This window comes from Phytophthora sojae, assembly GCF_000149755.1.
Source record: "Phytophthora sojae unplaced genomic scaffold PHYSOscaffold_9, whole genome shotgun sequence".
Classification (NCBI taxonomy): domain Eukaryota; phylum Oomycota; class Peronosporomycetes; order Peronosporales; family Peronosporaceae; genus Phytophthora; species Phytophthora sojae.
The window spans coordinates 312112-326095 of NW_009258123.1; the positions used below are offsets into that span (position 1 = coordinate 312112).

Below are 13984 nucleotides of genomic sequence, written 5' to 3' on the forward strand. Positions count from 1 at the left end.
TTCAGAATACCCCCCCCCAAAATGTAGTGGTGTGATGGAAAAATAAATGTAATTGTCGTTCTCTAATTCTCCTGCTTAACTACAGCCTAGCCAAGCCTCGACATTCGGATCACAAGCGTCCCCAACGCCACGCTGGATATGTAGTTTACGCATCGCAATATACCCGGACGTCGTTTCGCATTGGATGACCATCATCCTGGTGTTAAAGCAGATTCCTTGCTTGCCATTGAGGGTGCATTCCTTGTACTTCACTCCATTGCAGAGCTCATCCGTCGTATATTTACTGGGGGCCATTGCTTCTCGGTTGAGTGGAGGCGCGGAGGGGCAGATTGAGCTTCCGAACGAGTCGAGTAATAGTTTATCCTCAGCTGAGATTCGTTCATCCGTGCAGGTGAGAGGGTACTTTTCACCTGAAATGGGCAAACACTGCGACTCGGTCATGTTGCACGTCCCAGTAATGAAGCCGTTGCAGCAGACAGCCATTCTCGCTCGGATCACCAAGGATTTCAAGCTCGTTAGGGGGGCCAGAGAAGGTAAAGTGGGGGCTCGTAGCGCGTGAACGATGTCGAGGTCGTCGAGTTTGGACAGCCCTTCGAAGCTTGGCAACTCCTTGAGCGAGTCCAAGACCGCTAGAGTCAGATAGCGTAAGCGCTTTAGAGATGCGAGCGATGGGATCTTCTCAACGTTGGGGATTCCACCGAAGTGGAGGAAGGTGAGGTGAGGCATGTTGTTAAAGATGCCGTCGGCTATGGTTGTGAGTCGTCTGCTTGTGTAGTCGCCCTCGAGGTGGCTATAGCATTCATGGATCAATGTAGTTGGTAAAACATTCTTCACTACTATGACACACTTTGAAATACGTACAAGTATTCGAGATGAGTGAACTCGGCAAGCCAAGCTGGAAGAGCTGTAGTTTTGGTGTAGACGAGGATTAATTGCTCGATGTTGCGGCAATTCTTCAACTCTTCTGGTAATTCAGGGACCGCACGATTAATAATTTGGACGATTCGTAGTTCTCCGGCGATGGCAAGTTCTGCAAGATTCGACGTGGTGTCTGGTGGGTCGATCCAATCGGAATATTTTGTGGGCGAAGTCTCGCGGTCTACGAACACGAGGCAGGTGCAGTGCTTCTCATTGAAATTCCACTGGTAGCTGGGGATGACGCACTTCTCGTACTTGCTGCACAACTCCACAGTGGACTGCACAGAGCCGACTGAATAGATAAACATGCAGACACCTGCAACGAAGAAGATAAGCGATAGAAAAAGCTTGGGAACAAAATGCTTCCCGAATTTGGGCTTCGACAGCGACTCGGAAAGCTTTTTCGTGATTGCGGCTTTGATGCTCCCCGTGCGTGATTCACGCGCGACCGGTTTAATCAGAGCCTTCCGTTTCCGTTCGATTTGTCGCTCGTGATGGTTGTGATTCAACGTCATGATGATCTTCCGCCACTTGTATATCGATAGAACGTTCAGAGCAGACTTGTAGAAGAGCGCAGTGCCCGACGAGAACTGCAAGTAGTGGAACGCGCTGCAAAAGCTCGAAATTTGCGACGGATCACCGAAGATGCGGGCGACGATATCAAAAGACCCAGGGGTGATACTTTCCATACGAGTGAGAAACTCTGCACGATCGAACTTGAAGGTGTAGATGAAGTAGATCAGAACCACGAGAGGTGCAAACACTGCAAAGAAAAGGTCAAAGCTGCACAACATCGTATCAAGTTAGAAGATATTGCGTCACCACTACTTTTAGTACCAACGTACTTACGTGTAGTAGAGGCGAGCAATGATCAAATCTGGATCGGACACGTAGCGCTGGCTTCGATAGCAAGTTACGAGCCAGTTGCAAAGCAACAGGACGGAGTAGTAGTAGATGATCGCAGTCGGAAATCCCTTTCGAAGGTACGTATAGAGTGTGAGCGTCTGGAATATGAGCTTCGGGAGATCCAAAGCTGCTGTCTGTCCCCCATTTTAAGCAATAATTAGTGAATTACTCTCCACTGATAAAGAATTACGATCAAACTTACGAAATAATGCTCCCGAATATCATGCGGCAACGCGTAAATCCAGACTCGCAGGCGTTGGAGCTTCGTTCCCTTCGCTTCGTTCGTCGCAGTTGCCGCGTCGTTGTCTGGGTCCTCATTCTTAGGGCGTGGCTTATCTTGCGAGTGTTTCACCTCGTCGGGTTGGCCAACACGATAATAGAAGATCATGATTACTGCCAACGCTGTATAACCAATCCCAAATATCGACAGCAGCACGATGGAGGAGACAACCAGTGAGGTATCTTGCTGAGGCAGCAGCCAGAACTCCCCGTTGTCGAACTGTGTCGTGTTCATAATGGTATTCGCCACAGTAGTGCCATGAATCTGGATCGCGGCTAGAATGAACGTCCAGGCGGCGGATACGATAAAGACGAGGATCATCGGCACACCAAGTAGGCCGAAAACGTCGTAGAACGTGGCCACCTCAGTCGCTACGGAGCTAACCACAGCGTGACCCGGGAACCGCTCGGTCCAGGAGCCTCTGGGAGATTTTGATTCGACCGGTATAGCTTGCGGGGGCAGGATACTTTCGGTGTTCAGACCAAGGGTGGAGTGTTGATCTGGGGCCTTGACTTTGCCTGTATGCCCCACATCATCCGTCTTGGACACCAGAGCTGAAACCGGGTCTGCCATTCGAGCGCTTACAGAGACGCCAGAGTCAACGCTTGGAGGCGGGCTTTCAGTCTCTTCCCGCGGCGTTGCCGTTGTAATCGCTGAAGTAGCACAACTCTAGGAATAAAATAGCTACATAGTACTTCGAAAAACATATATAGCGTGAAACCACTGTAGTGGATCTGGTCTCGGGGTGAGTTTCGAAGGAAAAACGCATTTTTTTTAAAAAATGTTTCATGCTCTCAGCCCCAGCAAAGCCAAAGTAGTCGGGAACAACGTGCCGCCGCTTTTTTTATTGGGAACAGTCGTTATTTGTTTTCATATGGGCAAGAAGGCGTCCGCAGCACTCGTTGCTGTGCGGGACGCCATCGCCCTGAGGAAGTTCCCTCCTGAATTGCAGCTTCCCGAGAAGAAAAAGGACTTCCTTTTCTCCTCATGGCACGGCCACCCTACGCTCGCCTGGGCCCCGGAGTGCCTTCGCACTAGCCGCGTTCCAAAATGCGTTGTTGAGGGGTGTCTGTGTGAGCCAAAAGTGAAGGAGTATTTGCAGCGGTACACACACGACGTCGATCACAAGACTGTTTTGTATTATGCAAGGTATTGCTGTACAGGGCCTCATGCAACACGCACATTTTCAACTATCGACGATGAGTATCTAGCATCATCACCAGAACTCTTGCTACCATTCCCTTACCTTCTAACCTATCAAACGGGTGTATCACGCGAGCTGTCTAACCTTGTTTATGATAGCATGCTAACGACAAGAGGCATATCTGGGGCAAGCAGCAGCGTCACCCGTTGTCGTCAGAGACGCTATTATGCTCTCTTATCTGTTGCAGGTGTCGAGGCGGAGAAGCGAAGGCAAAAAGAAGCAAACTATTCGCCTCCTATGCTAGTGTCATTGGAGCAATACATGGAAGCGAACGCATGTCTTGATGATGAGGCTCTTCAAAAGATATGGCTGACCCAGACTGAAATATGCTCTCGTTTGCTTGAAGCCCACATGACACAGTGCAAAATCAAGCGAGTGATTCGTCTAGATAATTCGCAAAAGTTTTGCAGCAAACTCAAAGTATTTGGTGCTCAAGGTAAGAAAGATCAATCACGCGAGGTACGTATGCTACTACTTGCCCAAAATGAAATCGGTCAAATTGTTGCTCGTGGCCTGACGCACTCAGAAAATCACGCTGAAACTGCGGCAATTCTAAACCTGTGGCCGCGCAATTAGCGTCAAAACCACTTGAATCTCGCTTCTGTATAACCGACCACGCCAACGGCACACGAAGCCTCATTGACAAGGTCTTCAACGGTGCATTGGTAGTCAAACAAGACCCTTTCCACGTCATCCAAAGGTTCACAGAGAAGGTAAAGGATCACGTCATGCGGGGATGGCTAGCGACTGAGCTGTCCTCTGCTATTTACACGGCCGACCACAAAATACGAGAGCCCGAAGAAATGGCTACACTGTTTTCAACCGCTCTGGGCAAGATTCCAGCTTCAAGCCTCAATGTCAAAGAGCCTGAGTGGCAAGGATGCATAGCTAGCAACCTGAACCAGATCCGAGTAGGAGATTTATTTGTTGGCGAGGCTGAATACGTCGAGAATGGCGGCAGGGTACCAGTACTTTCGATCAGCTCGAAGCAGTTCATTCCAAACTCCGCAAGCTCTTAGATCGTATTGTATCGTACGAAACGGGCCTTCGTATACTCGACATCTTCCTCTTGCAGGTAATTGCATGCAGATCAGATTCTACTATATGCGTATCTAATGCTGTGGTGTCTAGCACAATTTGAAAGTAGGGGCCAAGTTCGGAAGAAATCCTGAATTTTTTGAGTTTGACTTCTTGACGATGTGCCTTGCTGCTGTTTTGGGTCGCGAGCAATTTCCTGCCTCTCCTCAGCTGGAGTTCATGTACGAGCTAATTACGCGCCAAGGTTCCAGTTTGTGTAGTCCGTCGTATCGTGCTGGAGTATCCAGCAATTACGAGAACAGACCATGGGAAAGACTGAGTGATCTAATCCGCCTGCGAACTGATAGAGCCGAAGGGAGGATGCTAGATCAGCATGCTCCGACTACAGATATCCGGCGGCTTCTCGTGCGCTCACGTGTGAATCGAAAGCAGACCTCTCGAGCTGAGTTTGTAACATTTCTTCGTTTGGAGCCAGAATACGAATCCACAAATGAATTCTCCTCACACGAGTTCTCCTTGCTGAAGGAGATTCGAGGGGAGCAATTGGCGTCGAGTCAACCGTGGAATACGTGCGAGGTGGTCGCGACTATAATATTTAACTGTGCTGTCGACCAGATCGACAATCCCGCGCTCGATCTTCGAAAGCGAAGTTTTAGATCAATCTCTCGTCGCCTGTCGGCCGTTGATGAGCAGATAGCACGAAGCCCCGCGCCAAAAGCAAGTACAGCCATGATCCCTATCACCGTGAAAGCTGTTGATGAAAGCACCTCGTCCGGAGATGAACGGGTGTTGCAGGAGGAGCTATTCACGATGCTACGCTACTCGTCTGGTATTAAGAAGGTGAAGCAAGTGTACTACAATGTGTACCAATTGGCGTCGTGTGTTTGTCCGGAAATTAGACCGAAGTCGACGGCCTGGTTGAAAAAGCGTTGGGAGTCACTAGGTAAACGACAGTTGCGCCGAAATCGTGATAATGAAGGTCAAGAGCCAACCGAAGTGGCGAGTGCACCTTCACCTCGTCTACAAGTAGGCCTGAAGTTGTCGAACAGCGAGGCGAGTGGTACCGCGTTGCGCGAGCCTGTACTTCTCACTGCCAACGCGCAATTGGCTCCAGAGACTAGTTGTAAAAGCGCTGTCACGAACGGTGAAACGATTGCGTCTGTAGTCGCTGCAGTACCAGGGCCCCCTCGTGTGCTGCCCGAAGTCATGGATGCTGGGACCAAACAGCACCTGTGAAGTTATGCGGATTCGTTTGAAAAAAATACACCTGGAAAATGGAGGATGATCTTCGAGGAATTTCAGCGTATCAAACCTGGGTCGGCACTATCCATCAATGCTCTCCGCGGTCGCCTTGAAAATCGGTCCAAAAAGCGGAAGGTGTCACCAGCAGCTCAGTCCGATGCAGCTGCTCCCAATTACTCCGAAGAACCCTCTGCGCGCAAGAAGATGACAATCCAGACACAGCCAAACGCACCAAAAGACTCCCGCAGCAGTGATCAGCACAGGGGCGACGTCCCTGCGAAGCACTCAAAACAGTCAGCGTGTAAGAGCTGCTACGAGTTGAGACGAAGATGCGGTCCATCAGGCAACAACAAGTACTGTAAGTACAAAGCTCAGAGTGGGAAATCAATCAGTGCATATTTTACGTCAGCTTAGGAAGGCTCTACATGACCAACAACACAGAACAAATGAATACAACTGATCAATTAGTCCGCTTAGAACTATTAGACTACGGTAGTAAATATCACAGTACCTTAAGTGCAGCGAGCAAACCTCGACGTCAGGGCGTCAGGAGCCGAGCGCGCACGTCTGGAGCTGCTTGGTGTACGTGTTGAAGTCCTCGTCTGAGTCGAGGTACAACACGGGACAGTGCTTGCGATTCAGCATTAGCCGCAGCTAGCGACGGCACTCACAGTCGCCGTCGTTAGGCTGGAGGCGCCCTGTAGCGATACTTCCAACCAGTTTTTGCTATCCATCGTTATCTTGGCCATGCGCCTACATCATATAATAGTACAGTAACACACGTCATGATGCCGCAGAATAAAGCGATGCAACAGTGAGCTTCTCAACTTCAAAGACTTGCTACCCTCGGCCCGCCTTCTTCCTCGTCGCGACAAGCGTCTTCTCCTTAGCTTGCATGCGTACGCACGCGTTCTGTGGCTTAGTAGCGCGCCGCCTCTCGTATTGTGGGGCATGTCGGCGAGTCCGCCACTTCAGATATGCGGATAGATGTCATGAACCTCCCCGCTTAGGTTCATTTAGTTAAACTATTATTAGAGGGTGTGTCACTTTAGGACAAGTCGGGACCCACGGGACATTATGAAGGACAGCTGGTAGATGGTCGCCGATGCTGGCATTTGGTGACGATTGGTCGCGGGACAATCCCGGGAATAGCGGTCAAGCCCCCCCCCCAACAGCGGTCAAGCCAACGTTCTCTTCCTCGCCCTCTTGCGCTTGCTGCCGCTTGCTCCTTGCGTCTCCTCCGCAGAGTGCCAGTACTCCTCCAATACTTCCTCATCGCGCCTCCGTCTCCATGGCTGCCTTCGCTCGCTTGGATCTCCTCAGGTCTTGAGTTGTGCTCAGATATAGAAGCTCTTTAAGGTTAACACCGCTGAGATAAAATGCGGTGCGGGTACTCGTACCAATCGACCCGCTGAGAACTATCGTGCACTCGAAGTTGGGTCCCAGCATCCCGCTATTCGTCCAGTTTTGCGAGCCATGGATAAGAATCTAGACAACCCACATTTTCGTAAATGTAAAACCAAAGCAGTCGCAGCATTATTATATATAAAGACAAACCGGCCGTCGAAGATGGCAGTCTTCGGCTCCAGCCCAAATTAGGTCCGCAACACACTCGATACCTTTCCCCCGAGCCTGGCTAAGGTCAATCATGAGCAGCACAGTGACACCTGCTGCCAACGCGTCGAGGAGGTTTTGGTTGATCCTCAGCAAGAACATCCCGATCTTGATCTCTTTGCGCTCTGGGTCTGTGATGTCACCGAGCAACCACCAATCTTGGCCGCTTCAGTCAGTGTGACTTTTTCACACTTGGCCTAGCCCTCGCGATGGTAGGCGGTCATCGCGGCGCGCTGGATCATGGGGATTCTGTGTATCGTCGGCTTTGGTTTCTTCTCCTTCCGGCCTTTGCCAGGTGCCTGGTCGGCACGAGGGCGGGTGTCGTGGTTGGTAGTTATCATCAGGCGTTGGTAGTTGGGCATCTGCTGAAGTTGGCTGCTGCTCGGTGGGCGCAACGGGAGGCGAGGTGGCTGGCTGGCGCTCAGCGGGCGTGGCGACAGTCGATCCTTGCGCGAGTTGGTACTCGGTGACCGTACCGGTGGGGCTGGTGTTGAAGTCGGGCAAGTGCTCAGCCGTCGGCATGCAGGCCAAGCGCGGCCGGATGTGCCTGCACGCCCCCGCGCTCGCGAACACTGCAAGAACGGCTTTACTGGCCATCCCGAACATCTTCGGGGGAACCGCTTGGGCGTGGGGACACTCCGTTGCCACTCGTGGCAAGCGGGATGGAGATGGCGGGTGGAGCTTGCGGTGTTGAAGGAGGTCGAGCTTCGACTGAACTCGGGCTGGGAGGGGTGAAGCGCGGGGAAGTGGGTTGGAGCGCCGTCGCGAGGGCCCTGCGGCCAGCGTCGCCGAGACGGGATCGAGGGGAGGATGGCGCATGTTGGGGTGCTGGCATTGCTCCCCTGACGGGGGCGGTTGGCAAATGTCGTCACCCTAGACCATGAATCTGGGAGCATTTGGAGCAAATGTCTTACTCGAACGCATTACATGCAACCAAAAGCCAAGCTTCCACCACTGTGACGTAACTAGCTGTTGTTTACAGTGCCCATTAGTGTATAAAATATAGTTTTTTTTCAGTCAGCTCCCAATAGCAAATGCATGCTTCTTTTTATTAATGTAGTTGTGCTCTTTGAGCTGAGAAGAATGTGATTCCTCGAACGCATTACGTGCAACCAAGCCAAGCTTCCACCGCTGGGTCACACGCGTCACCAACCCCACGTTTTATCTGCAGCCTGCGCATATTCATATAGTCCGTCGAGGTGCTGCACTGGATGACCATCATCCTAGCGTTGTAGCACATTCCTTCCACGCCATTAAGCTCACACTTCTTGTACTTGACGCCGCCACAGAGTTCATCGGTCGAATATTTAGTCGGTCCAGCTTTCGTCATGTCGACGGGGGGTCCGGGAGGGCAGATAACGCTCGTGATCTTTCCCAGTTTCTCCTTGTCAGCCGTCGAAATGCGCTCGTCGCTGCAGGTCAGAGGGTACTTCTCTCCAACAATCGGCAGACACTGAGACTCGGTCATGTTGCACGTGCCAGTGAAGTAGCCATTGCAGCACATGGCACTCCGGCTATTCACCACTATGGATCTCAGGCTGTCTAAAGGTTCGAGCGAAGGCAGCCTTGAAGCACGAGGAATATGAGCGATGATGATGTCACCAAGCTCCGACAGACCTTCGAAGCTCGGTATCTCAATCAAAGAGTCCATGACCGCCAGTGCCAAGTAGCGAAGATTCTTCAGTGAAGAGAAGGACGGCAATTTCTCCAAGTTTGGGTGGACCCCCAAGTGGATGAATGTGAGATGTGACATTGTGTCGAATATGCCGTCGGCCACCGAATTTAGTCGTCGATCAGTATAATCTCCCTCAACGTGGCTGCATACAAATAAATAACCGCGTTAGTATCTTGCTATTAGATTCATCTGAGGCAAACAAAAATACTTACAGGTATTCTAAGTGGGAGAACTCCGACATCCATTCCGGCAAATGCTGAGTTTTAGTGTAAGCCAAGATCAGCTGCTCCATGTAACGACACGCCTTGAGCTCTTCCGGAAGTTCTGGAACAGCACGATTGATAATTTGGACGATGCGGAGCTCTCCAGCCACAGCCAGCTCTGCCAGTTTAGACGTCGTGTCCTCGGGATTAATCCACTCTTCATAATTTTTCGGGGATATTTGTCGGTCCGCAAACACGAGGCAAGTGCAGTGCTGCTCGCCAAAATTCCACTGGTAGCTCGCAAGCACGCACTTGTCAAACTTACTACACAATTCTGTAGTGGAGACAACGGATCCGACCGAGTAGACGAAGTTGGAAATTCCAGCAACTAAAAAGACGAGCGACAGCAGCAACTTTGGCACGAAATGCTTCCCAAACTTCGGCTTCGTCAGCGTCTCCGATAATCTTTTGGTAATTGCTGCAGTGATACTCCCAGAACGAGACTCACGCGTGGCTGGTTTAATGGAAGCCTTCCGCTTCCGTTCAGCTTGTCGCTCGTGGTAGTTGTGGATGAGAGTCTTGATGATCTTGTGCCACTTGTACAGCGATAAAAGATTAAGTGCCGACTTGTAAAAGAGTGACGATCCCGACGAGAACTGCAAGTAGTGGAATGCACTGCAGAAACTCGAAATCTGCGACGGATCTCCGAATATCCGAGCGATATCATCAAACGAGCCGGGGCTGAGAGTCTCGATTCTTGTCATGAATTCATCTCGGTCGAAGCTGAACGAGTTGATGTAGTAGATAAGCACCACCAAGGGCGCAAACACTGCAAAGAATAAGTCAAAGCTACAAAATGAGCCTTGAGTGTTAGTTTACAGTGTACACGGTTAAAACCTAACATTTTTAGGTGCCAACGTACGTGTAGTAGAGTCGCGCGATGATGAGATCTGGGTCGGCAACGTAACGCTGACTTCGATAGCAAGCCACAAGCCAGTTGCAAACCAGCAAGACGGAGTAATAGTAAATGATCGGAGTCGGAAAGCCTTTCTTGAGGTAAGTATACAACGTGAGGGTCTGAAACACAAGCTTGGGCATGTCCAAAGCAGCGGTCTAGAGCAACAAGGAATGCAACAACAATCAGCGTTAGAGTACACGGCCACCTCAGCTTACTCGTTCGGATGAAACGAGGGTTCTCACGAAGTAGTGCTCTCGAATGTCGGTCGGCAGCTCGCGAAGCCACTTGATGACTCGTTGAATTACGTTTTTCTGTCCATTCTGCTTCAACACCACTTCAGTCGTCGCAACCTCAAGAGATTCGGTAGTTTTGGTCTTGGCAGGGCCGTTGAGACTCGCCAACGAGAGATCATCATCCTCTTTGGGGGCGCCCGCTCGGTAAAAGAAGATGATCGTCACCGCCAACGCCGTGTAGCCAATACCAAAGCACGCGAGCAGGACCACGGAAGCCACGACAATTGAAGTGTCAGGCTTCGGCAGCAGCCAGAACTCGCCGTCATCGAACTCCGTCGTGTTCATAATAGTGTTCGCGATCGAGTCGGCGTGGACCTGGATCGCGGCGAGCATGAACGTCCACGCAGCTGACACGACGAACATGATGATCATCGGAACTCCGAGGATGCCGAAGACGTCGTAGAAAGTTGCAACTTCTGAGGCCACGATGTTCACGACAGTCGGTCCGTCCTCGTTGAGTGACCCCTTCCACGAGGCTTTCGGCGTCAACGACTTGAGCATTGACGGTCTTGGAGCTCGGATGCGTTCGGGTTTCGCAGCTTCGTGTCCTTGGAGCTTACTCGAACCTCCGACGTCGTCGGTATGGGACACGAGGAGGTCCATATCCGCAGCTCTCACCGAGTCTCCTCCAGAGTTTGGGGGATGTTCACCCCCGGTCGAGGGCGCTGGCATCGCGACCACCGGGCCTTTTCACTGAAGAAGGCTTCGGTTAAATCAGGACCGAGCTAGCGTCTGTTGACTCGTGACGAAACCCACCGTGGCGCCTAAGGTTTGGTAACTGACCTAAAACAAAACGAGGGGTGATAGGACATCTACATAGAATATTAAAAGAAGCTTTTTATGCATGCCCTCTTAACGAAATGTACTCGATTTGATTCTATGGTCTAACCTTAGTTGTTAGGACAGCCAAGCCAGGCTTCCACCTCGGGGTCGCATTCCTTGCCCACCCCGCGCTCGATCTGAAGCTTTCGCATGGCAATGTAGTTGGGCGTAGTCTCGCAGTTGATGACCATCATACGCGAGTTGAAACACATTCCCTGCTTCCCGTTGAAGGAACATTCCTTATACAGGACCCCACCGCAGAGTACATCGGTTGAATACTTGCATGGCGCCGCCTGCTCCATGTCCTGAGGCATTGAAGGCGGGCAGATCGTGTCTCCAAACGAATCCAGCTTCGCTTTATCTTCCGCTGAAATCCGTTCACACGAGTGGGTGGCTTTCATTTGCAATTGGGAGGCACTGGGGCTCCGTCATGTTGCACGTTCCCGATATGTAGCCACTGCAACACACAGCACTACGTGGTAAGATCACCATCTGCGTCAAACGCTTCAGTGGCGCCAATGACGGCAAAGTGGGGGCGCTCGGGAGGTGGATGAGGTTCAAGTCGCTGACGGAAGAAAGACCTTCAAAGCTCGGGATCTCGATGAACGAGCTGAGAACTGCGAGGGTCAAGTACCGCACATTCTTGAGCGAAGCCATTGACGGTAGAGTCTTCAGAGCAGGTAAAGTCCCCAAATGCAAGAAGGAAAGGTGCTCCAGATGGTTGAACATGCCGTCGGGGATTGTTTGGAGCCTTCTATCCGTGAAGTCACCTTCGACATGGCTAGGACAATGAGCCACACACAGAGAGTATTAGCGAATTAATTACAAATATTTTGCCATAAAAAATGAAGATACTTACAAGTAGTCCAGGCTCCTGAACTCGGACAGCCACTCCGGGAGGTGGATCGTTTTGGTGTAAAGTAGAATCAGCTGCTCCAGTCGGTGGCATCTCGTCAGTTCTTCCGGTAGATCGGGGACAGCACGATTAATGATCTGAACAATGCGCAGCTCTCCCGCCATAGCCAACTCTGCGAGATTAGCTGTGGTGTCATTTGGACTAGTCCATTCCGCATATGTCGTTGGTGTCGTCTCCCGGTCGGCGAATACCAAGCACGTACAGTGCTTTTCTCCGAAATTCCACCAGTAACTATACAGAGCGCACTTGTCATATTTGCTGCACAATTCTCGAGTCGAATGCACAGACCCAATCGAGTAGACAAAGTTGTGCACTCCAGCGCCGAAGAAAATCAATGAGATAAAGAATTTCGGGACAAAATGTTTCCCAAATTTCGGCGTTGAAATCGACGATGAGAGTTTTTTCGTGATCGTCGCCTTGACACTTACGGGGAGTGGTGAACTGAGCTTTTTTGGCCCTATCAGCGCCTTGCGCTTTCGCTCCAGTTGCCTCTCGTGGTGGTTGTGGATGAGCGTCAGGATCATTTTGCGCCACTTATAGAGCGAGAGGAGGTTGAGTGCAGACTTGTAGAATAGCGAGGTGCCAGATGAGAACTGCAAGTAGTGAAATGCGTTGCAGAAGCTCGAGATTTGAGCGGGATCGCCAAAAATGCGGGCCACATTGTCAAATGTACGAGGACTGGGGTCTCCACTCTAGTGAGAAATTCCTCGCGGTCAAACTTGAAAGTGTAGACAGTAGATCAGAACCACGAGAGGCGCAAACACTGCAAAGAAAAGATCGAATCTACAATAACAGTGGTTAGTTGTTTTACTGTAATACTGTAATACAGTGATATGTGATGAATACAGACACTCACGTGTAATAGAGGCGAGCGATGATTAAGTTGGGGTCCACAACGTAGTGCTGGCCCCTGTAGCTAGCGGCAAACCAGTTACAAAGCAACATAATGGAGTAGTAATGAATGGTGGGGTTTGGAAATCCCTACCGAAGGTACGTGTACAGTGTGATGGTCTGGAAAACAAGTTTCAGGAGGTCCAATGCAGCGGTCTGTAAAGTCACACATCAAAGTAATTAGTAGCCATTTTCCACGCGAAAATCCAACCACGGTCACTTACGAAGTAGTGCTCGCAGACGTCTTCGGGCAATCCGCGCGCCCACAAGATCATATTCTGGACAAAATTCTGTTTCGTTATTTTTTGCTGAATCGCCGCTTGCATGCTCGAGTACCGAGATGAATTGTTCATTCCCGGATCGGAGTCAATACTTGTCTCGGCGTCTTTCAGCGCGCCAGCTCGGTAGAAAAAGACGATCATGACTGCCAACGCCGTGTAGCCAACTCCGAAAAGCGTAAACAGAATCGCCGAGGCCACGACGAGTGGGGTCTCGGGCTTCGGCAGCAGCCAGAACTCGCCGTTGTCGAACTCCGTCGTGTTCATCACAGCGTTCGCTATCGTCGCAGCGTGGACCTGAATAGCGACTAGCATGAACGTCCACGCAGCCGACACGAGGAACATGATGACCATGGGTACCCCGAGGATGCCGAAGACGTCATGGAACGTGGCAACTTCAGTGACTACAAAGTTGACAACGGACGGTCTAGAGTCTGTTGACGGTTCTCGAGACGCTCTCGGCTTGAGGTGGGGAGGTCTTGACGAGCGTTTTTTCTCGGGACGACATGACGTGAGTCGTGGGTCTTTTTCCTGAATTTCGTCGGTGATCCCATCGGTTTGGGAAACGAGCGATGGAATCACGTCTTGTGCACCACCACCAGCAGCAGCAGCAGCAGCAGCGGTGGTGTTCATGGGGCTGGACTCTGGACTTCCATCGACTGTACGCTCGTCTACCTGAGAAGGCATATTGAGATGTGGTAGACTGGCGAGAATAGCTAAACAAGTCCGGATCTGCTGAGGTCTCT

General features: G+C 51.0%; 6 protein-coding genes across 6 annotated transcripts; 2 read left to right on the top strand and 4 right to left on the bottom strand.

Annotated features, from left to right (window-relative positions):
* Window positions 1–75: 75 nt before the first annotated feature.
* Window positions 76–2338, bottom strand: PHYSODRAFT_522541 (hypothetical protein; the record flags this gene model as incomplete). Its single annotated transcript, XM_009536033.1, has 4 exons — window positions 76–790; window positions 862–1701; window positions 1768–1951; window positions 2197–2338. 4 exons carry the CDS (start codon window positions 2336–2338, stop codon window positions 76–78), a joined length of 1881 nt encoding a protein of 626 aa, XP_009534328.1.
* A 655-nt stretch (window positions 2339–2993) lies between these two features.
* Window positions 2994–4159, top strand: PHYSODRAFT_377811 (hypothetical protein; the record flags this gene model as incomplete). The annotated part of the gene is made up of 2 exons (XM_009536034.1): window positions 2994–3868; window positions 3943–4159. Coding segments are annotated over 2 exons (1092 nt in total), but the record flags the coding sequence as incomplete, so codon positions are not given.
* A 916-nt stretch (window positions 4160–5075) lies between these two features.
* PHYSODRAFT_338271 (hypothetical protein) lies at window positions 5076–5582 on the top strand (the record flags this gene model as incomplete). The annotated part of the gene is made up of 1 exon (XM_009536035.1): window positions 5076–5582. The coding sequence occupies one exon, from the start codon at window positions 5076–5078 to the stop codon at window positions 5580–5582; it is 507 nt and encodes a 168-aa protein (XP_009534330.1).
* A 1806-nt stretch (window positions 5583–7388) lies between these two features.
* Window positions 7389–8021, bottom strand: PHYSODRAFT_304999 (hypothetical protein; the record flags this gene model as incomplete). Its single annotated transcript, XM_009536036.1, has 1 exon — window positions 7389–8021. One exon carries the CDS (start codon window positions 8019–8021, stop codon window positions 7389–7391), a length of 633 nt encoding a protein of 210 aa, XP_009534331.1.
* A 283-nt stretch (window positions 8022–8304) lies between these two features.
* On the bottom strand, window positions 8305–11003 carry PHYSODRAFT_523336 (hypothetical protein; the record flags this gene model as incomplete). The annotated part of the gene is made up of 5 exons (XM_009536037.1): window positions 8305–9019; window positions 9090–9929; window positions 10003–10193; window positions 10281–10372; window positions 10433–11003. The coding sequence occupies 5 exons, from the start codon at window positions 11001–11003 to the stop codon at window positions 8305–8307; spliced, it is 2409 nt and encodes an 802-aa protein (XP_009534332.1).
* A 218-nt stretch (window positions 11004–11221) lies between these two features.
* PHYSODRAFT_305001 (hypothetical protein) lies at window positions 11222–13925 on the bottom strand (the record flags this gene model as incomplete). Its single annotated transcript, XM_009536038.1, has 5 exons — window positions 11222–11520; window positions 11630–11934; window positions 12013–12327; window positions 12926–13050; window positions 13185–13925. The coding sequence occupies 5 exons, from the start codon at window positions 13923–13925 to the stop codon at window positions 11222–11224; spliced, it is 1785 nt and encodes a 594-aa protein (XP_009534333.1).
* Window positions 13926–13984: the final 59 nt, after the last annotated feature.